At 41.3% G+C, this 25,733-nt stretch overlaps 1 protein-coding gene across 1 annotated transcript in view; it reads left to right on the top strand.

The window, feature by feature from the left end:
* TTC23L (tetratricopeptide repeat domain 23 like) overlaps nt 1–12,124 on the top strand; it is a 45,459-nt gene extending 33,335 nt beyond the window's left edge. The window contains exons 8-9 of the mRNA XM_068990746.1: nt 7,766–7,893; nt 12,092–12,124. Coding sequence (XP_068846847.1) covers nt 7,766–7,893; nt 12,092–12,124 — 161 coding nt within the window. The remainder of the gene's footprint in view (nt 1–7,765; nt 7,894–12,091) is intronic.
* Nucleotides 12,125–25,733: the final 13,609 nt, after the last annotated feature.

The following is a 25,733-nucleotide window of genomic DNA, read 5'->3' as shown; positions in this document are numbered from 1 at the left end:
AATGGAAAATGAAGTGGCTCAGTTGTGTCCAATTCTTTGTGACCCCATGGACTGTACTGCCAGACTCCTCTGCCCATGGGATTTTCCAGGAAAGAATACTGGAGTGGGTTGCCATTTCCTTCTCCAAGGGATCTTCCCGACCAAAGGATCGAACCTGGATCTCCTGCGCTGCAGGCAGACTCTTTACCGTCTGAGCCACTGGAATTATCAGACTGAGAATCTAAAACAACTATGTGATGTCCAAGGACAGGAGATGGATTTCTCAACTCAAAATACAGAATACACCCTTCTGCTGCCTTTTTTTTGGTGAGGGGAGAGTGTCTGTTATTGATCTATCTGGACCCTGAAGGACTGGGCAATGTCTACCCATACTGGAGAGGGTGGAACTTCTTTACTCAGTCGACTGATTCAGATGCTCATCTCTCCTGTAAACACCCTCACAGACACACTCAGAAATAATGTTCTGCCAGCTATTTAGGCATCCTTCACCCCACTCCAGTACTCTTGCCTGGAAAATCCCATGGATGGGGAGCCTGGTAGACTGCAGTCCATGCTAAGGGTCAGACATGACTGAGCAACTTCCCTTTCACTTTTCACTTTCATGCATTGGAGAAGGAAATGGCAACCCACTCCAGTGTTCTTGCCTGGAGAATCCCAGGGATGGGGGAGCCTGGTGGGCTGCCGTCTATGGGGTCGCACAGAGTTGGACACGACTGAAGTGACTTAGCAGCAGCAGCAGCCCAGTCAAGCTGACACAAAAGTCACCATCATAAATCCACTTCTCATCAACTTGATATCTATACACATCTCATTAATCTTCAAATGAAGATAATAACATGGTCATCATTCTACCTGACATGATGCAGCTCTCCTGGTTACAGCTGAAAAGACACTAATCCCTTCCCCAGAAGAGGAGGTGAAGTCCTTCAGGATGTTGACTCGCCTTGCAGTATCCCATAACTGGAAAGCCATGAGGTAAATTTGATGATCCTTAAAGGCTGATATAAAGCTAATACATCTTACGTTACATGATAAGAAAATAAAATAGTAAAGAAAACAAAGACAGTTGCTTAATATGAATATGTGTATACACATACACATACACAAATGTATTTATAAAATAAGGAAATTCTCATTACAATTACAGTCCTCATTTCTGTAACTGTTCGTGTGGTCATGGCTGGTATTTATATCTATCTTTTTCTACTACCCAATCTATATCCCTTTTGTCTTCAAGAAGCACCTCAGCTGGTAATGCTTCTTTATCTAGGAAAGTGGCCCAAACCTTCATTCCTGAATGGGTCAATCCTAATCTGGCCTGGATTAGGATGTTGTAGCTTTTCATTTATCTTAATCATAGGGCACAGTACTACTAAGAGAAGCCCTAAGGGACCTGCTATATTCCAAAAAGACTCCGCTGACCTCCACTGTGGAGTAGTACTCCAGTTTCCCCTGAGGGATCAGGAGCAATCACCCCAGTGAGCACAATAACTCCTTTCCTTGTCTTTTGATTCAAAGGCAGGAGGAACCCAAATGACCAAGAGGTGGTCTCAACTTCCACTTCAGTGGAATCATTGTGTCTCCTAATGAATGCATTCATCCCTCTAGAACTAAGACCTTTAGACCAGCAGAACATATAGTTATGGTAACAGGAAGCAAAAATTTTGTTAGTGGGTCATAGGGATAATGATGAGTGATGGTACTCACATTTCCATCCCTTGATTCCTAGACCTGTGAATCCTGACTATTGGAGAAACAGCACCATATACTGGATGCTGATTCAAAGAATATACAGCCTTCTGGAGAAGCTTGACCCAGTCTTGCAAAGTATTGCCACCTAGCTGACACTGTAACAGAGTCTTCAAAGGCAGCCCACTATTTTCTCAAGCTAGCTGCTTTAGGATGGTGGGCAACCATCCTAAGGCTTCCCTGATAGCTCAGTTGGTAAAGAGCCCACCTGCAATGCAGGAGACACCAGTTCGATTCCTGGGTTGGGGAGATCTGCTGGAGAAGGGATAGGCTACCCATTCCAGTGTTCTGGGGCTTCCTTTGTAGCTCAGCTGGTAGAGAATCCGCCAGCAATGGGGGAGACCTGGGTTCGATCCCTGGATTGGGAAGATCCCCTGGAGAAGGGAAAAGCTACCCACTCCAGTATTCCGGCCCGGATAATTCCACGGACTCTATAATCCATGAGGTCACAAAGAATCAGATACGACTGAGCGACTTTCACTAATTATCCTAAAGTGGTGATTTCCACGAGCCTGGGTCCATTGTCATACTTCCTTTGCTGTGAAGTGATTTCCTTGATATGAAGCAATATTGTGTGGAATATCATGATGGTGGATAAGGCATTCTCTAAGTCCCCAGATGGTAGTTTTGGCAGAAGCATTGCATGCAGGAAATGCAAATCTGCATCCAGAGTAAGTATCTGTTCCAGTAAAGATATACTCTGGCCCTTCCATGATGAGAGTAGTTCAGAGTAACCAACCTGATACCAGATGAATGACTGGTCACCTGGGGAATGGTGCTATATTGGGAATTCAGTATTGGTTCCAGGTGGCACAGCGGTAAAGAATCCACTCGCCAGTGCAGGAGACACACAAGATGCGGCTTTGATTCCTGGGTCAGGAAGATCCCCTGGAGAAGGAAATGACAACCCACTCCAGTATTCTTGCCTAGAAAGTTTCATGGACAGAGGAGCCTGGCTTGCTACAGTCCATGGAGTTGCAAAGAGTCAGACATGATTGATCATGTACACACATCGTATCCTGGGCACTCAGCAGTGGCCGTGACCAAGTTGTCCTTGGTGAGTGGAGTCTATGTTATTGAGCTCACTCCTGGCACCAAAATCTATATTAGTCAGATTCTTCAGAGAAGCATAACCAGCAGTACATATAGACAGAGATATATGAGAGGAGATTTATTATAGAAATCGGCTTATATGTAGTTACGGAGGATGAGAAGTACCACAATCTGCCATGTATAAGCTGAAGAGCTGGGAAAGCTGATGGCATAATTTAGTCCGAGTTTGAAGGCCTGAGAACCAGGGAAGCTAATGATGTAAATCCCAATATGAGGACAAAGACCTGAGAACTGGGGGATGTGGGGACCTCTGATGTAAGACTTGGAATCCAAAGGCTCAAAGGGCTGGAGTAGATGGATTTCACAGTTCAAGAAAAGAAAGTGAGAGTCACCCTTCCTTTGCCTTTTTTGATTCTATTCAGACCCTCAATAGATTTGATTACCATGATATTGAATGGTTTGCGTTAGAAATGAATAGAGGTCATTCTGTCATTTTTGAGATTGCATCCAAGTACTGCATTTCACTCTTTTGTTGACCATGATGGCTACTCCATTTCTTCTAAGGGATTCCTGCCCACAGTAGTAGATATAATGGTCATCTGAGTTAATTCACCCATTCCAGTCCATCTTAGTTTGCTGATTCCTAGAATGTCGATGTTCACTCTTGCCATCTCCTGTTTGACCACTTCAAATTTGCCTTGATTCATGGACCTAACATTCCAGGTTCCTATGCAGTATTGCTCTTTACAGTATTGGACCTTGCTTCTATCACCAATCCCATCCACAACTGGGTGTTGTTTTTGCTTTGGCTCCATCCCTTCATTCTTTCTGGAGTTATTTCTCCACTGATCTCCAATAGCATATTGGGCATCTACTGACCTGGGGAGTTCATCTCTCAATGTCCTATCTTTTTGCCTTTTCATACTGTTAATGGGGTTCTCGAGGCAAGAATACTGAAGTGGTTTGCCATTCTTTTCTCTAGTGGATCACATTCTGTCAGACCTCTCCACCATGACCTGTCTGTCTTGGGTGGCCCCACATGGCATGCCTTAGTTTCACTGAGCTAGACAAGGCTGTGGTCCACGTGATCAGATTGGCTAGTTGTCTGTGATTGTGGTTTCAGTCTGTCTGCCCTCTGATGCCTTCTCTCACTGCCTACCTCTTACCTTGGGCATGAGGTATTAAGTTAGTTTTAGAAAAGGCAGAGGAACCAGAGATCAAATTGCCAACATCCGCTGGATCATCAAAAAAGCAAGAGAGTTCCAGAAAAACATCGATTTCTGCTTTATTGACTATGCCAAGGCCTTGGACTGTGTGGATCACAATAAACTGTGGAAAATTCTGAAAGAGATGGGAATACCAGACCACCTGACCTACCTCTTGAGAAACCTGTATACAGGTCAGGAAGCAACAGTTAGAACTGGACATGAAACAAAAGACTGGTACCAAATAGAAAAAGGAGTACGTCAAGGCTGTATATTGTCACTCTGCTTATTTAACTTCTATGCAGAGTACATCATGAGAAATGCTGGGCTGGAGGAAGCACAAGCTGGAATCAAGATTGCCGGGAGAAATATCAATAACCTCAGATATGCAGATGACACCACCCTTATGGCAGAAAGTGAAGAAGAACTAAAAAGCCTCTTGATGAAAGTGAAAGAGGAGAGTGAAAAAGGTGGCTTAAAGCTCAACATTCAGAAAACTAAGATCATGACATCTGGTCGCATCACTTCATGGCAAATAGGTGAGAAAACAGTCGAAACAGTGGCTAACTTTATTTTTCTGGGCTCCAAAATCACTGCAGATGGTGATTGCAGCCATGAAATTAAAAGATGCTTACTCCTTGGAAGGAAAGTTATGACCAACATAGACAGCATATTAAAAAGCAGAGACATTACTTTGCCAACAAAGGTCCATCTAGTCAGGCTATGATTTCTCCAGTAGTCATGTGTGGATGTGAGAGTTGGACTATAAAGAAAGCAGAGTGCCAAAGAATTGATGCTTTTGAATTGTGGTGTTGGAGAAGACTCTTGAGAGTCCCTTGGACTGCAAGGAGATCAAACCAGTCCATCCTAAAGGAGATCAGTCCTGGGTGTTCATTGGAGGGACTGATGATGTTGAAGCTGAAACTCCAATACTTTGGCCACCTGATGTGGAGAGCTGACTCATTTAAAAAGACCCTGATGATGCTGGGAAAGATTGAGGGCAAGAGGAGAAGGGGACAACAGAGGATGAGATGGTTGGATGGCATCCCCGACACAACTGACATGAGTTTGGGTAGGCTCTGGGAGTTGGTGATGGACAGGGAGGCCTGGCGTACTGCGGTTCATGGGGTCGCACGGAGTTGGACACGACTAAGGGACTGAACTAAACTGAACAATAGATTTGATAATTCTTGTCTATGTTGATAAATGAAAGTGAAAGTCACTCAGTCATGTCCAACTCTTTGCGACCCCATGGACTGTATAGTTGATGGAATTCTCCAGGCCAGAATACTGGAATGGGTAGCCATTCCCTTCTCAAGGGGATCTTCCCAACCCATGGATCAAACCCAGGTCTCCCTCATTGCAGGTGGATTCTTTACTAGCTGAGCCACCAGGTAAGCCCAAGAACACTGGAGTGGGTAGCCTATCCCTTCTCTAGCAGATCTTCCCGACTCAGGAGTCAAACTGGAGTCTCCTGTATTGCAGGAGATACTTTACCAGCTGAGCTACCAAGGAAGCCCATGTTAATAAAGGTAGCTCTTTACTCAGTATACTGATTTAGATGCTAGTGTCTTCCAGAAATACCTTCACAGACACACTAGGAATTATTATTTACCAGCTTATCTGGGATCCCTTAGCCCTGTCAAGTTGACACATAACATTAACCATCATAAGTGTTTATAGAGACAAAATTATACTGGAAATCTCTATCTTCCACTTAATTTTTCTGTGAATGTAAAACTGCTCTAAAAGGTTTATTACTAAAAAATAAAAACCAAGCACACACAGATAACACCAGAGCAAAGACATTAGCCTCCCAACACCATGGGGAAGACAGGTTGTATAGTTTACCTAATAAACAGAACCCCACAAAGATGTATCAGAATCTGTGATTACTCCTATGATTATCTAAAGTGTAAAGTTATCAACAACAACAGAAAAAGAGAAGAATACAGAGAGGCAGAAGCCCATGACTCAGAAAAAAAGCAGTCAATAGAAATTCACTCTTAAGTGGGCTAGATGTTGGATTTAGCAAAGACTTCAAAGCAGCTATCATAAATATGTTGAAAAATTAAAGGAAACAGTTCAAAGAATTAAAAGAAAATATTATGAAAATTATTTAGTAAATATGAAATCTTTATATTTTTATAGAGAAATATAAACTCCTTTTTAATAAACTAGCTAAAATGGAATTTCTGGAATTTTAAGACATAGTAACAATAAAAAATGTGTTAATGGCCTCAACATCAGCTTTGAGATAGCAGAAAAGATAGAGATAGCTCAAAAGCAGGTCACTAGAGATGATCCAATCAAAAGAATAGCAATAGGAGATACTGAAGAGAAATGAGAGCATCAGATATCTGTGGTACCACAGCAGGGGTACACACACTCATGTAATGGGAGCTCCATAAGGAGACGAGAAAGAGCAAGGCAGAAAATCATCTAAAGAAATCATGGCCCCGAAGTTCCCCAGTTTGATAAAAATGTTATCCACAGACCTGAAAATCTCAATGCCAAGTAAGGTAAGCACAAGTAAAACCATAGTTGCACATGTAGTCAAATTGTCGAGTGACAAAGAGAAAATCTTAAAAGCAGCAATGGAAAAACAACTATTTATAGGAGAACAGTAATATGATTAATGGTTGATTTTTCATCAGATAAATTAAGGCTAGAAGGCAGTGGAAAATACTGCAGTAAAATTCAGCCAAGAATTGTACATCCCACAAAACTCTCCTTCAGAAATGAAGGTGAGATAGAGACATCTCTGGATAAACAAGATCAGGATTTATTTGTAGCAGCCTTGCCCTAAAAGAAACACTAAAGGAAACCCTCAGGCTGAAAGAAAATGACAGCAGATGGTAAGTCATCCACAGAAAGGAATGGGATTGGAACTGGTAAGTGTGGGGGAAGTACAGTAGACCATATTCACATGCACAAATATTCGTCAGCTTGTGAATGTGTAAACGATGCCATATATCCACAGGATGGAAAAATACTCATTTAGAAAAAGGAGTGAAGTACTAATTCATGCAACAACATGGATGAACCTTAAAACAGCATGCTACATGAAGGAATCAGCTTGAAAAGACTGCATATTGTGTGATCACATCATGTATCATGGTTACCTAAGTATTACAGACTGTATAATTACAGTGGGTGAATGTGTGTTATACAGCTTACACCTTAATAATACAGTGGCTAAAAAATGTTAGTGCCTGTTCCCAAGTGATGTGTATGGAGATGATTTTTATTTTCTTTTTGCTTCTCTGCAATTTCTAGATTGATTTAAAAAATATCTATTATGTTTAGAATAAAAGACATCATTGGAAGTAAATTTTTAAACAACACAACTGTAAATTTAGAATTCTTTTAAAATCAAAACTCACTCTCCACACACATACACTCAACAGGAACCCCAATAAACAGCAGTCTCTGTAAGACTTTAACTGAAAATATAGTCTTCCATTGCACAGGAGAGTTTAATTTGTGATTACTTTAGTTCTTAGAATAAGACTATTCAGACATAAGCTTTCTTTTCCTACAGAAAATCCATGCATTTCATCAAAAAAAAAAAAATTAGAACTTCATCTGATGCCATCAAACTATATCTCAGACTGTGTGAAGCTTTTATGAGTCCTGGAAAGGGGACAGCCATGGGCTTTAAGCATGAAAATATCTAATTGATCGAGCCAAAGTTGAAATTAGACACTTGTAAAGATTAGCATATTGCCTTAAATAATTGTTTCCCTTTTATGCAGATGCTGTTGGGCTGTATTTTATGAAAAGCATCACTGCATATCAAACAACATTGGGTCCAGAGGATTATGAAACACTGACAACTGTTGAAGAATTTTGCAAATGGCTTGTTCAAAATGGGAAAAAGCGGGTAAATATTATCAACTTACAAATGTAATTGCTAGACTGTTTGTTAGATTGAGGCAGCCTTTTTCATTTCATAATTCAGAAAGTCTGATGCTGTATAGGACAATATTGCATAGGAACCTGGAATCTTAGATCCATGAATCAAGGTAAATTGGAAGTGGTCAAACAGGAGATGGCAAGAGTGAACACTGACATTTTAGGACTCAGTGAACTAAAATGGACCAGAACGGATGAATTTAATTCAGATGACCATTATATCTACTACCATGGGCAAGAATCTATTTGGAAGAAATGGAGTAGCCTTCATAGTCAACAAAAGAGTCCAAAATGCAGTACTTGGATATGGTCTCAGAAATGACAGAATGATCTCTGTTTCCAAGGCAAACCATTCAGTATCACAGTAATCCATATCTATGCCCCAACCACTAATGCCGAAGAAGCTGAAGTTGAATGGTTCTATGAAGACCTACTGAGCTGAGCACTGAAGAATTGATGCTTTTGAATTGTCATGTTGGAGAAGACTCTTGAGACTCCCTTGGACTGCAAGGAGGTCCAACCAGTCCATCCTAAAGGAGATCAATCCTGAGTGTTCATTGGAAGGACTGATGTTGAAACTAAAACTCCAATACTTTGTCCACCTGATGTGAAGAGCTGACTCATTTGAAAAAACCCTGATGCTGGGAAAGATTGAGGGCAGGAGGAGAAGGGGGTGACAGAGGGATGAGATGGTTGAATGGCATCACCGATTTGATAGACATGAGTTTGGGTAAATTCTGGGAGTTGGTGATGGACAGGGAGGCTTGGCATCCTGTGGTCCATGGGGTCGCAAAGAGTCGGACATGACTGAACAACTGAACTGAACTGAACTGATGAAGACCTACAAGACCTTCTAGAACTAACACCAAAAAAAGATGTCCTTTTCATCATAGGGGACTAGAATGCAAAAGTAGGAAGTCAAGAGATCCCTGGAGTAATAGGCAAATTTGGCCTTCGAGTACAAAGCAAAGCAGGGCAAAGGCTAACAGAGTTTTGCCAAGAGAATGCACGAGTCACAGCAAACACGCTATTCCACCAACACTGGACATCACCAGATGGTCAGTACCAAAATCAGATTGATAATATTATTTGCAGCCAAAGATGGAGAAGCTCTATACAGTCAGCAAAAACAAGACCGGGAGCTGACTGTGGCTCAGATCATGACTCCTTATTGCTAAATTCAGATTTAAATTGAAGAAAGTAGGGAAAACCACTGGGCTTCTCTGGTGGCTCAGCTGGTAAAGAATCCACCTGCAGTCTGGAGACCTGCATTCGCTCCCTGGGTTGGGAAGATCCCCTGGAGAAGGGCATGGCAACCTACTCTAGTATTATGGCCTGGAGAATTTCATGGATTGTTTAGTCCATGGGGTTGCAAAGAGTCAGACATGACTGAGTGACTTTCACTTCTTCTAGGGAAAACAACTAGGCCATTCAGGTATGACCTAAATCAAATCCCTTTTGATTATACAGGGGAAGTGACAAATAGATTCAAGGGATTAGATCTGATAGACACAGTGTCTGAAGAACTATGGATGGAAGTTCATAACATTGTACGAACGTTTGGTGGTGATCAAAACCATCCCCAAGAAAAAGAAATGCAAAAAGGCAAAATGGCTATCTGAGGAGGCCTTAAAGGTTGCTGAGAAAAGAAGAGAAGTGAAAGGCAAAGGAGAAAAGGAAAGATACACCCATCTGAATGCAAAGTTCCAAAGAATAGAAAGGAGAGATAAGAAAGCCTTCCTAAGTGAACAATGCAAAGAAATAGAGGAAAACAATAGAATGGGAAAGACTAGAGATCTCTTCAAGAAAATTAGAAGATACCAAGAGAATATTTCATGCAAAGATGGGCACAATAAAGAAATGAAATAGTATGGACCTAACAGAAGTAGAAGATATTAAGAAGAGGTGGCAAGAATACACAGAAGAACTATACAAAAAAGATCTTAATGACCCAGATAAGCATGATGGTGTGATCACTCACCTAGACCCAGATATCCTGGAGTGCAAAATCAAGTGGGCTTTAGGAGGCATCACTACAAACAAAGCTAGTGGAGGTAATGGAATTCCAGCTGAACTATTTCAAATCCTAAAAGATGATGCTGTTGACACCCAATATGCCAGCAAATTTGGAAAGCTCAGCAGTGGCCATAGGACTGGAAGAGGTCAGTTTTCATTCCAATCTCAAAGAAAGGCGCCAAAGAATGTTCAAACTACTGCACAATTCCACTCATTTCACATGCTAACAAAGTGAAAGTGAAGAGAAGTCACTCAGTCATGTCCAACTCTTTGCGACCCCATGGACTGGAGCCTACCACGTTCCTCAGTCCATGGAATTTTCCAAGCAAGAGTACTGGAGTGGGTTGCCATTTCCTTCTCCAGGGGATCTTCCCAACCCAGGGATTGAACCCAGGTCTCCCCCTTTGCAGGCAGACGCTTTACCATCTGAGCCACTAGGGAAGCCCACACTCTAGCAAAGTAATGCTCAAAATTCTCAAAGCAATGCTTCAACAGTACGTGAACTGAGAACTTCCAGATGTTCAAGCTGGGTTTAGAAAAGGCAGAGGAACCAGAGATCAAATTGCCAACATCTGTTGGATCATAGAAAAAGGAAGAGAATTCCAGAAAAACATATGCTTCCCTGACTACGCTAAAGCCTTTGATACACAACAAACTGTAGAAATTCTTCAAGAGATGAGAATATCAGACCACCTTACCTGCCTCCTGATAAAATAGTATGCAGGTCAAGAAGCAGCCATTAGAACTGGACATGGAAGAACAGACTGGTTCCAAATGGGAAATGAGTATGTCAAAGCTGTATATTGTCACTCTGCTTATTTAACTTATATAGAGTACATCATATGAAATGATAGGCTGGATGAAACACAAGCTGGAATCAAGATTGCCAGGAGAAACATCAATAACCTCAGATATGCAGTTGACACCACCCTTATAGAAGCAAAGAGGAACTAAAGAGCCTCTTGATGAAAGTGAAAGAGGAGAGTGAAAAAGCTGGCTTAAAACTCAACAGTCACAAAACTAAGATTATGGCACCCCATCCCATCATTTCATGGCAAACAGATGGGCAAACAATGGAAACAGTGACAGACTTTATGTTTTTGGGCTCCAAAATCACTGCAGATGGTGACTGCAGCCATGAATTTAAAAGACACTTGCTCCTTGGAAGAAAACCTATGACCAATCTAGACAGCTTATTTAAAAGCAGAGACATTACTTTGCCACCAAAGGTCTGTCAGGTCAAAGCTATGGTTTTTCCAGTAGTCATGTATGGATGTGAGAGTTGGACCATAAGGAAAGCTGAGTGCTGAAGAGTTGATGCTTTTGAACTGTGGTATTGAAGAAGACTCTTGAGAGTCTCTTGGACTGCAAGGAGATCCAACCAGTCAGTCCTAAAGGAAATCAGTCCTGAATATTCACTGGAAGGATTGATGCTGAAGCTGAAGCTCCATTACTTTGGCTACCTGATGTGAAGAACTGACATTAGAAAAGACCTTGATGCTGGAAAGCTTGAAGGCAGTAGGCAGAGGAGATAACAGAGGACAAGATGGTTGCATGGCATCACCAACTTAATGGACGTGAGTTTGAGCAAACTCCAGGAGATGGTGAAGGATAGGGAAGCCTGGCATCCTGCGGTTCATGGGGTCTCAAAGAATCAGACATAACAGAGCGACTGAGCAACAACATTCAGAAATGGAAGCTCAGAGGAGGCTCGGGTAATGCCAGGAATAAAAATAGGGCTGGTGCAGCTTGCAATATTAGCCAGGAAAAAAATAGGGCTGGTGCATGTTGCAATATTAGTTTTTTTTGTTTAAAAAAAATATTTTTCCTGTATCTTGAAATATGAGCCCCTTCAAATCCAGGACACATATAATCTCTAGTCCTGTGTAAATTTCATATTTTAAGTCAAAATGGGCTTTCATCTTCAGATATAGCTAAGTTTTTTTGTTTGTTTGTTTTACTCTTGATATATTATTTCCTTCTCAGTTTCTGGTCTTCAGCTCTTTATTGACCAAACTTTTGTTTTCACATTAAAAAAGAGTTATAGCCATCAAAAGAAGCTTTTAGTTGCTGACCTTTTTACTTAGAAGTCCCATGAGTCTAAACTCTTACTCAAAAACTTTGGACCTGAACTTTAGTACTGAGTTTAGCATGAAGGCAGTGAAGACCTTTATTTGTCATGAGATACCATGTGACTTTGATCTGACCAAGTCAGCTCTTTATTCTTCCTCAGGCATGTGAAGAAACAGTATGGATCTGACATGATCTTGTTGGCCATGTGACAACCAGTTTAAGAGTAGGGTTCTAGGCACATAATAGGAAAGGGTTTTTTTTGTTTGTTTGTTTTTGAGGAATGAAGAAAAAGCTTCTTTTATTTCACATTTGAATATTTTTATAAATGATGACATTTTCTTTAGTTTTATTAATTGCCACTCGTAGAGGCAAAAAGCATGGTGATGATTTGCAATGTTTTTTATTATTTTTACAATGGCCTTGGCATTTTCTATTGGTATGGAAGATTAATATGAGCTAGCAAAGCCTCAGATGTATCTAATATTTTAATTTAGTTTCCATGGTGTGAAGGCACTTGGTCAGAATCTCATAGCTTATTCTTGTTAGGTTCTGATACAGTGAACATCATGACTTTGTGATAAGACACCAATATCAATGCCTAATAGCCCTCTGCTTCTAACCACATGTACCAATCTCCTAGAGATACAAAAGCGATTGAGTGCCAGCCAGATGGCTCTGTATCTAAACCACAGGCAGGACTGTGGACAGATCACCTTTACTACTAGGAAATTAGCTCGACGAGGGCAAGGGTTTTTGTTTTGTTCACTGCTGTGTCCTCAGTGCCTGAAACAGTAACTGGTACATAGTAGGTGCTCAATAACTTGAATTAATTTGCTGAATTTCACAACACACTTCCTGTGGGATGTGCGTATGTGCTAAGTTGCTTCAGTCTGACTTCAGTGTCCGACTCTTTGCAACCCTATAGACTGTAGCCCACCAGGCTCCTCTGTCCATGGAATTCTCCAGGCAAGAATACTGGAGTGGGTTGCCATGCCTTCCTCCAGGGGATCTTCCTGACGCAGGGATCGAACCCGAGTCTCCTACCTCTCCTGCATTGGCAGGTGGGTTCTTTACCACTAGTGCCACCTGAAACCGAAGCCCCAAAGAAACTGATCTCAGGGAGACAGCAGTGAGCAGTCCTGAAGAGAGATCTTAGTTCCCTGCCCAGGAATTGAACATGGGTAGCCTGGTGGCACCCCACTCCAGTACTCTTGCCTGGAAAATCCCATGGACGGAGGAGCCTGGTAGGCTGCAGTCCGTGGGGTTGTGAAGAGTCGGACACGACTGAACGACTTCACTTTCACTTTTCACTTTCATGCATTGGAGAAGGAAATGGCAACCACTCCAGTGTTCTTGCCTGGAGCATCCCAGGGCCGGGGGAGTCTGGTGGGCTGCCGTCTATGGGGTCGCACAGAGTCGGACACAACTGAAGCGACTTAGCAGCAGCGGCAGTAGCAGCACCCTGGATGAAAACCAGGAATCCTAGCTTCTAGAGCATCAGGGATAATTCCATTTTAAAAGGAGCTTTTTCTTCCACCCTTCAAGCCTGAGATGAGACCCTCAGCCTGTTCTAAAAGATCATAACAGAAACTCAGAAGATTTAGGAATTATGTTCCTTTGAAAAATAACATTTTTTTTTCAAATAGAAGTTTAATCTGCCACTGATAAAAAATAAACAGGATCCACTAGCCAGAACTGCCATCTTCCAGGCTGAGAGTATCATCTCAGGCTTGAGAACAGGAGAAAAAGCTCCTTTTAAAATGGAATTGTTGACACTATTTTATCTTAGTATATTGAGTACAATTTATTTTCAACAAAACTATATGTGTATATATTTATATATGTATTAACTATATAAATTGTTGTCTATTACACACATACACACACATAATTTTTTAAAGAGAGTGCAGTAAAGCAAACATTGCAAAATGATAGCCAGTTGGTGAATCTGGGTGAAAATATTTTGTGTATTTATTCTACTATTCTTTCAGGTTTTCTGAAGGTTTGAAAACTTTTTTTAAGAGTCATTAAAAAAAAAAAAAAAAAAAAGAACAAGGGCTTGGGACTTCCTGGTAGTCCAGTGGTTAAGACTTTTCATTCTATTGCAGGGGGTGTCAAATTGATCCCTCATCAGGAAGCAAAGATCCTACATGCCTTGTGGCCAAAAAACCAAAACATAAAACAGAAACAACATTGTAACAAATTCAATAAAGACTTTAAAATTGTCCCCATTTAAAAAAAATCTTTAAAAAAAAGAGCAAGGGCAATAGAATTCAGACTGGCTGGTTTGAATCTTGACACTGCTAACTGCAGGCTCTGTGAGCTCAAGCAAGATCCTTTGCCTTTATTAGTTTCCATTTCTTCATCTAGAAAAGAGTGTAATAGCATTTCTCTGTTGTAGGGTAGTCATAAAGATGAAATAATATTGTTCATGTGAATTAACTACTATAATTAATTATAAGCTTGAAACTTCAACTCTTCATGGGAACATTACCTAGATGACATATCACAACCGACTGATCCTGGTGGGTTGTACCATTGTGGGGTAGGATGCCTCCCATAGAGAAGAATACAACCAGCATGCTCCTTCAGAATTGCCAGGTGAATTAAAAGTATGTATGTATTTTTTTAATCCCCTAGGAGGCTTACAGACTGCTAAAGGCTTCATTGAGATCTCAGGTCATCAGCTATGGTGACTGTAATGAAAAAGTGGCTGAAACATTTTATAACATGGGCAAGATCTGCTTTGCCAAAGGAGAGCTCAGAAAGGCAGTTCAACTGCTAAGGAAGGTAAATACTGGCTGGTTTTGTTACATTTGCTCCCAAGCCTGTAAGCACAATGTGAGGGGAGGGGTGTGTGTGTGTGTTTTCCCTTCGCTTCCTTTTCTCTAGCCTTCCTTCCTTCTTCCTTCTCTCTCTGTTTTTCTTTCTTTCTTTTTTTTTTTTTTTTAAATAAAGTGTTCTCTTTTGAATATCCTCCACATTGTTAGGTGTGCTGAGGAAGAATATGACTACAGAAACTTTTATTGTGTCCATGCCTGGACCAGAGTCTTAAAAGAGTAACACTCTAATCCTGAAATCTTGGTATGTCAGTAGCAGAATCTTGAAGAAGCACTGGAGGTTGTGTTCGAACAAGGAACACTTTGTACAGCCATCCTTACTCAAGTACTGATTCCTAGTATCCTAGAAGTTTATTCCCTAGTAGCAGGATGTGGCAAGAGGTGTGACTAACAGTTGTTCAACCAGTCAGCTTACTAACAGACCAAGCTTAAGACTTAGTAAGATTGGTAGTGATGTCTCTACTTAAAACCCAAATTTGTTCAATGTCAGAGGAAAAGTTAATATAAATCAACTAATGTTCATGAAAGTGAAAGTCACTCAGTCATGTCCGACTCTTTGTGACCCCATGGAGTATACAGTCTGTGGAATTCTCCAGGCTAGAATACTAGAGTGGGTAGCCTTTCCTTTCTCCAGGGTAAAGTCAAAAGCAGTCCACACATGTATATTGCCAAATGTCAGGACTGGATACATTTGTCTCCTTTCAGGTTAACTAAATGTAATCAGAAAATACGTATTAAAATAGTAAGTAACAGAAGAAAGGGGACTTCATTTGGAAGGTTAAGAGAAAACAAAAACCCTATGAAAATATAAGGTCCCAACAGCTTCTTCAAGGGAAGGATAAACACATGGCTGGCAGCTCTGTTATGGGATCATAAACCTGTAAGAAGAGAAAACTTAAAAATGAATGGATCACAGTTTGAGGCCAAAAGATGAGATGAAATTAAATTTTTAAGGGTGAATTAAGGAATTTCAGGAAAACAAGAAATTTGAAACAATTCAATCCGGATTGAAAATATTGAAGAGAATCTTAACATGCTGAGTGTTGTTGAGCAATATTCCCCAAATCTAGGATTGCAACAGAACAAAACAAATTTGTAAAACAAAATAAAAATGAAACAGAAAACAGATTCCTGAGTCCTACTCTAGACTATTAAATCAGATATTCTAAGACTGGTGTCCAGAATCTGTATTTTTAATCCTCTTTAGCCAAAGAATTCTAATGTGTTTCTGAAGAGAGACTGTAATATCAATACTTGAATTGATATTACAATAATACAGTAATTAAAAAAATCATTGAAGATAACTTTTCTGAATCATAAAAGACCACATTGTAAGGGTTTGCTTACCATATTCCACACAAAATCAGTGAAAGGAGAGCCCCAGCTAGATCTTACCTAGCAATGAAGGCTCTGCCCTCCACTTGGAGTAGGGATTCAACCTGAATGTTTGTTTGGATGCCAGACATTGTGTATTTTACATTGTTGAGTATTGGATATTTTTGTGTTCCTGTAAGTATTCTTGAATTTTGTTCTGGAACTCAGTCAAATTACTTTGTTGTGAAATTCAGTTACATTAGAGTTTGGTCCTTTTAGGTCTTGCTTTTAAGATTTGTTAGATGGGACAAGGGCTTATTTAGTCAAGGGCTATTTATCCCCCATTACTGAAGCAAAAGCCTCAGTACCTCTGAGTAGCCCACCCAGTGCTCCACGACAATGTGGCTTTCCAGTTTGGCTGGTGGGAACAGGCATTGTACCCTGCTGTATGTAAACACTGCCCTGTTCCCTCTGGGACCTGCAGATGATTCTTTTCTCAAGCCTTGGGCAGTTTTTACATGTCTGTGTTAATCAGTACTCTGAATACAGTTGTCCCTCTGTGTCTGTGGGGGATTTGTTCTAGAACTCCCCACCCTCCCTCTTTACCAACACCAAAGTCTGCAGATGCTCACGTCTGTAGTATAAAACGGTGTAGTACCCAAAAAATGGTGTAGTACAGTCAGCCCCACTATACCTGCAGGTTCCCAGACTGTGGGTCAGCTATATTTGAAGGGGATGTCCTGCAGATACAGATATTCTTTTTCTGTGCAGCTGTCTCTCCGTTACTCTGCCCTAAGAATCTTCTGAGAGTCTGAGCTCCACATCCTTAATTCAGAGTGCTTGCTGAGCTCCACTTCCCTACATCAAAGCTTGGAGAGGCTCTCACAGTAGTAATCTGGGGAAGTCGTAGGGTTTACTTCACTTGTTTTCCCTCTCTCAGGAACAGTGTCTTTTGTTGCCTGATGTTCACTGTCTTGAAGATCGTTTCAAATATATTTTGTCTATTTTTTCTTTTTTGATTGTTTCATTTGGGAGGATAAATCCAGTGCCTGGAATTCCATCTTGATTGGATAGAGAGATCAGCAGTTTACAATGGAAAACTGCTTAAGGGTAAAGTTGTGTAGCATAAGAATGCAATGCAAATTTGGGACTCATACACTGATTTTGTTCATATCCATCCATTGGTTTACCTGGGAGGCTTCCCTGGGAGCTCAGAGGGTAAAGTGTCTGCCCGCAATGCGGGAGACCCGGGTTCAATCCCTGGGTTGGGAAGATCCCCTGGAGAAGGAAATGGCAACCCATTCCAGTACTCTTGCTTGGAAAATTCCATGGACAGAGGAGCCTTGTAAGCTACAGTCCATGGGGTCGCAAAGAATCGGACACAACTGAGTGATGTCACTTCACTTCATTGGTTTACCCATCCATTTCTTTTATATCCATCCATTTGGTTACAGCTATTTGGAAAATCCTGATGGAAACCACGGCTGTAATTCTGGTGGAGACCACTCTGGGTTTTAGATAGGCATGCTGTCAGTTTTCAGACCTGTTACTTTGATTATCCATAGCCACAGATGGTAGTAGAAGCTTCAGCAAAGCTGAAGGGAGAAGCTCAGAAGGGTCAGAGTCTTCAGTTCAGACTCTTTCCTCCTTAGTGGGGAACCAGGAGGAAACGAAGTTCAACCTTTTGAAATGTAAACCTGTGACATCTCAGTTCCACTTGTGCTCTCCTGAGTTTGATTTATAGTTAAGGTGCTTGCTATCTGATTCTCTTTAACCTATTATGTTTCTCAACTTGCCTGCAGTGTCTGATGATTCAAATACTTATATATGGAGATGAGCACAGGAAAAGCAGAGACACAAAAAACCTCCTGACCCTAATGCAGAGGTGAGTTCTGGCCCTGGTCATCAACCAAGTCTTCAGTGTGGATATACGGATAGCATGGCCTCTCTCAGATTCATTTATTTGGGGTGATTCACCTCTATTATTCTTGTTAGTTAGGCAAAATGCCAACCTGTACTTTGGATGAGGTCAAATTCTAACCTGGAGGTACCTAGCCAATTTCTAGTAGTCTTTCGAACCCAAAGCTATAGGGGTCTGCTGAAATAATATTTAGTATTTATATCTCCTTCAATGCTGAACGTTATAACCAAATCCCACAAGACTGTCTCAGCTAACAGCGTGATAGATACAAATTAGCTTTATGACAAAGTAAGTGAACACATTAAACTTACTTTTCTTGCTGAATATATAAAATCTAAGTCCCTAAACATAAGGCAAGTTTTGCGGGAGGCAGGAAATATTAATAGTTGTCTCCAAAAGTAATAATTTAAGAAACTCTTCAGATTCATTTTTAAAACTGTTTAAAATTTCAGCCAAAGACAGTGTTTTGTGCCGACCTGCCCCTTTATTTATCCTTGGCATATCATTGCTGTTTGTTCATTTCAGAATGATGTTGATCCTGAACTGTTCTCTTTTGCTGAGTGTGTGTTCAGTTCAGTTCAGTTCAGTCGCTCAATCGTGTCCGACTCTTTGCGACTCCATGAATTGCAGCACGCCAGGCCTCCCTGTCCATCACTAACTCCCAGAGTTCACTCAAACTCATGTCCATAGAGTCGGTGATGCCATCCAGCCATCTCATCCTCTGTCGTCCTCATTTCCTCCTGCTCCCAATCCCTCGCAGCATCAGAGTCTTTTCCAATGAGTCAACACTTTGCATGAGGTGGCCAAAGTACTGGAGTTTCAGCTTTAGCGTCATTCCTTTCAAAGAACACCCAGGACTGATCTGAGTGTGTGTTAAATCCCTGAAACTGACCTAGGTCCTATCCATAAAGAACCTAAGCCTCACAAACACCCTACACGATAGCTCTCATTTGCCAGAAGGAGCCTGATATTCTGTAAAGGAACATGCCTAAATTCATGTAAGTCTTGGAGGTTTAGATCCAAGCAAATGTGATTCTAAAGGCCATGTGCTTTCCCCTTAGAGCCCTTTAACAAAGAAGGGTGTCATTATTGGGTGAGAGTTAGGAGTCTGATTGCATTTCATTGGAGGTGATTCATAGTTAGTACTTTCTCATCAGGTTGGCCAGGCGGGGGACAAGCTGGACACAGAGAATTCATGCAGCCTGTCTTATCCCCACCTATCTCAGTCAGAGCCACACCTAAAAGAGGCCCAGCAGAAGACTGTCTCATGTTTCATCTTACCCAGGACAGCACGTTTGCTAGCCTCTCTCAGAGATGCCCATGGTAGGAGGGGATATGGGGAACTCTGCCCCCTGCCCACTGGTGTATGTGAAAGTATGTCCTCTTAGTCAGTAACCATCAGCTCAGTTCAGTTCAGTTCAGTTGCTCAGTCATGTCTGACTCTTTGTGAACCCATGGACTGCAGCATGCTAGGCCTCCCTGTCCATCACCAGCTCTTACACTTTACTCAAACTTTTGTTCATTGAGTCAGTGATGCCACTCAACCATCTCATCCTCTGTCTTCCCCTTCTCCCACCTTCAATCTTTCCCAGCATCAGGGTCTTTTCAAATGAGTCAGTTCTTTGCATCACATGGCCAAAGTATTGGAGTTTCAGCTTCAGCATCAGTCTTTCCAATGAATACTCAGGACTGATTTTCTTTAGGATGGACTGGTTGGACCTTCTTGCAATCCAAGGGACTCTCAAGAGTCTTCTTCAACACCAAAGTTCAAAAACATCAATTCTTTGGTGCTCAGCTTTCTTTATAGTTCAACTCTCACATCCATACATGACTACTGGAAAAACCACAGCTTTGGCTAGATGGACCCTTGTTGGCAAAGTAATGTCTCTGCTTTTTAATATGCTGTCTAGGTTGGTCATAACTTTCCTTCCAAGGAGCAACTGTCTTTTAATTTCATGGCTGCAATCACCATCTGCAGTGATTTTGGAGCCCAGAAAAATAAAGTCTCTCACTGTTTCCCCATCTATTTGCCATGAAGTGATGGGATTAGATGCCATGATCTTAGTTTTCTGAATGTTGGATTTTAAGCCAGCTTTTTCACTCTCCTCTTTCACTTTCATCAAGAGGCTCTTTAGTTCTTCACTTTCTGCCATAAGTGTGGTGTTATCTGCATATCTGAAGTTGTTGATATTTCTCCCAGCAATCTTGATTCCAGCTTGTGCTTCATCCAGCCCAGAGTTTCTCATGATGTACTCTGCATATAAGTTAAATAAGCAAGGTGACAATATACAGCCTTGACATATTTCCTTCCTGATTTGGAGCCAGTCTATTGTTCCATGTCCAGTTCTAACTATTGCTTCCTGACCTATATACAGATTTCTCAAGAAGCAGGTCAGGTGGTCTAGGTATTCCCAACTCTTTAAGAATTTTCCACAGTTTATTGTGATCCACACAGTGAAAGGCTTTGGCATAATCAATAAAGCAGAAGTATATATTTTTCTTGAATTCTCTTGCTTTTTTGATGATCCAGTGGATATTGGCAATTTGATCTCTGGTTCCTCTGCCTTTTCTAAAACCAGCTTGAACATCTGGAAGTTCTCAGTTCACATACTGTTTGAAGCATCGCTTGGAGAATTTTGAGCATTACTTTGCTAGCATGTGAAATGAGTGCAGTTGTGCGGTAGTTTGAGCATTCTTTAGCATTGCCTTTCTGTGGGATTGGAATGAAAACTGACCTTTTCCAGTCCAGTGGCCACTGCTGAGTTTTCCAAATGTGCTGGCATATTGAGGCAGCACTTTCACAGCATCATGTTTTAGGATTTGAAATAGCTCAACTTGAATTCCATCACCTCCACTAGCTTTGTTCATAGTGATGCTTCCTAAGGCCCACTTGACCTTGCACTCCAGGATGTCTGGCTCTAGGTGAGTGATCACACCATCGTGATTATCTGGGTCATGAAGATCTTTTTTGAATAGTTCTTCAAATGTTCAGAAACCATAAGAACATTAATAATAACCGTAATGTAGAACTTATTCCAATCCCCTGGTGTTATAAAATACATATACTATTTCTGACTCATAAATAACCCTATTTGGTAGGTATTTTTGTCTTTCATATTCAGGTGGTGAAACTGGTACTCAGAAAGTTTGAGTATCTTGTTTAAAATCATCTAGCCAGTAAGTGTGGTAAGATTTGAACCCAGATCTGTCGTATTTCAAAAATGTACTGCCTTTCACTCTGTAAACAGGGATTCTGACTTTGAGGAATTTGAGGATACATATGGGGGCACCTGGCCAGCAGGCATGTCCCCAGAGTCTCATTTTACATATAGTGGAACTGAGTACCGATCACGTTCAAGTTAAACTACCCAGGAGGAGGAAGAGCTCACTCCAGAATGTGCCCTTCATATGCAAGGTAGCCTACTCTCTGAAGGCAGGCTGTCTGGATTTTAAATCAGGCTCCACCACTCAGCTCTCTGACCTGGGTGAGGTTACTTAACCTCTCTCAGTCTCTATTTATTCATCAGTAAAATAACAGTACCTTCCTTGAAAAGTGGGTTTTTCTGAGACTTAATAAAATCACATATAATACAGCACTTAGATCAGGGCCTGACAGGTCTTGAGTACTCAGTAAATGTTGGCATAAGAATAAAATTATAATAAGAATTATCTTTCTGAGATGCTGGAGATAATAGATCAGATATCACCTATTACTTCCCAGGTGGCGCTAGTAGTAAAGATCCCACCTGCCCAGGAAGGAGACATAAGAGACACAGGTTCTATCACTGGGTTGGGAAGATCCCCTGGAGGAGGGTATGGCAGCCCACTCCAGTGTTCTTGCCTGGAGAATCCCATGCACAGAGGAGCCTGGCGGGCTACAGTCCATAGGATTGCAAAGAGTCGGACACGACTGAAGTGACTTAGCGTGCAAGAGTGATGGGTAAAGAGTATACATTGCTAGAGTCAGCCCTGTCATCTTAACCTGCCTCTGCCACTTACTATACACAACCTTGGGAAAACCACTTAACTTCTGAGCCTTGCTTTCTCCATCACTTAAATGCAGATAATTGTATATCACATAGAGTTATCGTGAACTTTAAATAAAATAATGTATATAACATGCATAGGCTAGTGCCTGACAGGGTATGTACTCAGTAAATGTTAGCCAAGCATCCTTTCCTCTCCATTATACTGTAATATACAGCCTTTTGCTTCTAGGGAAGTGGGTCAGAATATTTGAAATTGTAATTGTGATTAATTGTTAGACAGTATTACAATATGTTTGTGTTTGAGAATTTGAATCTGAACATACTAAAGTACACTTTGTACTTTAGAAGTAATAATGAAACAAAAAGAGTGAAACATGTAGTTTCAGACAAGAGATGCATGTTTCCTCAAAACCGAAAGCAAGAGTTCTACTCAGCTTGTGCTTAAAAAGAGAAACGTCAGAGTAGCTGGAGTGGATCCATTGCCTCAGTAGCCTGAGGTCGCTTTCCAGTGTCTCAGTGTTCTTCGTCCTCCATGATCTGAAAAGAATCATAGTGTGAAAGTGAAAGTCGCTCAGTTGTGAGGGGGAGAAATTAAGAGGCAGTGGAATAACCCGATTCAGATCCCAGGTACTATGAATTTCTTTGGTTCTTGGAGACTAATTCCTCTCTCTGTAAATTTGATGAAACCTAGAGATACCAGGAAGGCACATGGATGGGGAAGGATCTTAAGGAGTCTGCTGTAGCAGAAGTCGAGTCAGTAAAGGTTTGTTTCCCTGAAACAAGTCCATATCTCATCCCTCAAGAACTGCTGAGCAAAGCCATAGCAATCGTTGCCAAAGCCCAGATGTCAAAAAAAAAGAGAGAGAAAAAAAAACACCTAGTCCAGGAATTGTTCTCTTTGCTTGAGCATCTTGCTGGAATAATCAGCCCCAGATGTCCTGGAACTCTGCTAGTTTTCCGATGTGTTCTTGTGCTTTCTACCCCACCTCCTCCGGAAACCCGGTGACAACATTCACTGGGCTTTCGTTGCCAGGAGCCCAAATTCCTGGCTTCTGCAGCCTCTGCAAAGAAGTGAAAGCAGAACTAGCTGCATGAATTAGGAGTTAATTCCAAGGTTAAATGTTTGTTAGTTGCATGGGCCTCAAGTAAGATCTTAGTGTATAGAAAAGGTGCAGAAAATCTGATTTAGAAGTAAACATTGAGATTGTTTAGTCTGACTTTTACCTAAATCACAAATGGACTTCAGTTTTAATCATTTATATATCAAGCTCCCTCTAAGCTCTAGAAATACTCAGATGTTTAAGATACAGTCCTTTTCCAAGAAAACAGACACACCGGACTAGATTACAAGTTAGTCTGCAGTAAAGCTTTAAGAAAAATGTAAACAGAGGACAAGTAATAAATTGTGAGCCCGGAAATGTGGGTGGAGACTTGCGTGTATGCTGTGGGCAGGGGGCTGGGTCTTCAAAGAAAAGTAGAATATCAACAGGTAGGAAAGCCAGCAGTGGGCATTTGATGTAGCTCGACCAACAGCATAGTGCCATGGACAGGCTTGATATTTCTGAGGAAAAGCAAGTGGCCTTGAGTTGTAGTTGGGGGTATATGAGTAAGACTCATTGGAAAAGACCCTGATGCTGGGAAAGACTGAGGCAAGAGGAGAAGAGGGTGACAGATGATGAGATGGTTGGATGGCATCATCAATTCAATGAACATGAGTTTGAGCAAGCTCTGGGAGATGGTGAAGGACAGTGAAGCCTGACATGCGGCAGTCCATGAGGTCGCAAAGAGTCAGACGTGACTTTGAAACTGAACAACAATAGGAACATGCTGGAGATGTTTGAGAAGATAAATTGGGGTTCAGTTACAGAATGTTTTGTGTGCCATGCTGATGAGTTTAGAATTTATTCTGTAGGCAGAAGATAACTATCAAAGTTTTGAGCAGGATGTGCCATGATCAATTACTGGCTTTAGAACATTAACTGTCAGCCCTGGGAAGGATGGATGGGACCTGGGGAGACCACAGAAGTAGGAAGACCATTTAGGAGGCAGATGCAATAGTGCAAGGAAGAGATGTTGAGAGCCTTAATTATCTAAAACCGTAGTAGAAGGAACATGGAGAAGATGGAGTCTCAAATTCGCAAGACCTTGGAACCAATCATATGTGAGGTATAATGGAGCCAGGGGCCCATTCAAAGGTGGCTTTGAAGTTTCCAGCTTGAGCAACTTGGTGAATGGCCGTGCTATTAAGGAAAGCATATTGGCAAGACAAGGTCACCTTGGAGGATGCTTAGGGTGCCTGAAGAAGATAATTTCCATTTTGAATGTGTTAATTTTGAGGTGCCCATAATACATCTACTTGACAATGTCTAATAGGCTGTATGGACCAGAAACTCGAGATATATTAGAAGTTAAAGGAATGGATAAGAAATCCATGGATCATGTGTATGTCAAACAAGAAAACTTAGGAACTTTGGAGAATATTTACACATGGTTTGGAGAGAACATATGTGGTATTTTTTAATCAAAATAGAGAGGGCTCAAGAGTGAGCTCCCCACTTAGAGAAAGACATCTTGCATCTTCCTTTCTTCATCTAAAGAAATGCAAATAAGAGAACTCTGTTTTACAGGTTTTATTTACTGTATAGCACATAGTAAGCTTCTGTGAAATGTCAATTATTGTAATTATTATTATTATATTATCCAGGGGTCATTCAGAAGGAGGAACTGGTAAGGAGACTCAGAAAGAGTCTTTAGAGAGTTAGACGAGTCAGGAAAAAACAGAAAGGAACTCACAGGAGGAGAAAGTTTCAGAAAAGGGTGTGGTCTTTAGCAATGTCACAGAAGACACGAAGGGGCAGTTTAAAGAAGAGGGATGCAATTGTCCAAGAAACAGAAAGCAGGATTTCCAATCTCATACAGAATTTATAAATTCAAATGAAATATATTTACAACCTATTATATTGTGTGGTAGGGGCTTCCCAGGTGGCACCATGAGAGAGAATCTACCTGCCAACACAGAGGATGCAGGAGACATGAATTTGATCCCTGGGTTGGGAAGATCCCCTGGAGAATGGAATGGCTGCCCACTCCAGTATCCTTGCCTGGAAAAGTCCACAGACAGAGGAACCTGGTGGGCTACAGTCAAGGGAGTCAGAAAGAGCTGGACACAACTGAGCACACATGCAAGAATATTTATGAAAAGTACAGGTCATATAAACTCAGTCCTGTCAAAGATACGGGGAGACCAGCTCTCTAGTACCCTATGATGGAACTGTGGGTTGATAGATATAACTATATATCTAGCTAGATAGGGCTTTGCTGGTGGCTCAGTGGTAAGGAATCCACCTGCCAATGCAGGAGGTGGGGGTTTGATCCCTGTGTCGGGAAGATCTCCTGGAGGAGGAAATGGCTACCTCCAGTATTCTCTCCTGGAAAATTTCATAGACAGAGGAGCCTGGCAGGCTACAGTCCATGGGCTCACAAAGAGTCGAACACAACTGAGTGACTAATACACACACACACACACACAAATCAGGAACTCACTCATTATCTTTCCAGGTGGCCTTTTCCAATAATAGACAGTTATAATTGTTAGGATGCAAGGTCATGAACTTGAGAGTCAGACAGACCTCTGTTTGAATCCAGGCTCCTCCAC

The sequence above is a fragment of the Capricornis sumatraensis genome, chromosome 18 (genome assembly GCF_032405125.1).
Source record: "Capricornis sumatraensis isolate serow.1 chromosome 18, serow.2, whole genome shotgun sequence".
In the NCBI taxonomy this organism is placed as follows: Eukaryota; Metazoa; Chordata; class Mammalia; order Artiodactyla; family Bovidae; genus Capricornis; species Capricornis sumatraensis.
This window is presented reverse-complemented; position numbering and strand designations above follow the sequence as displayed.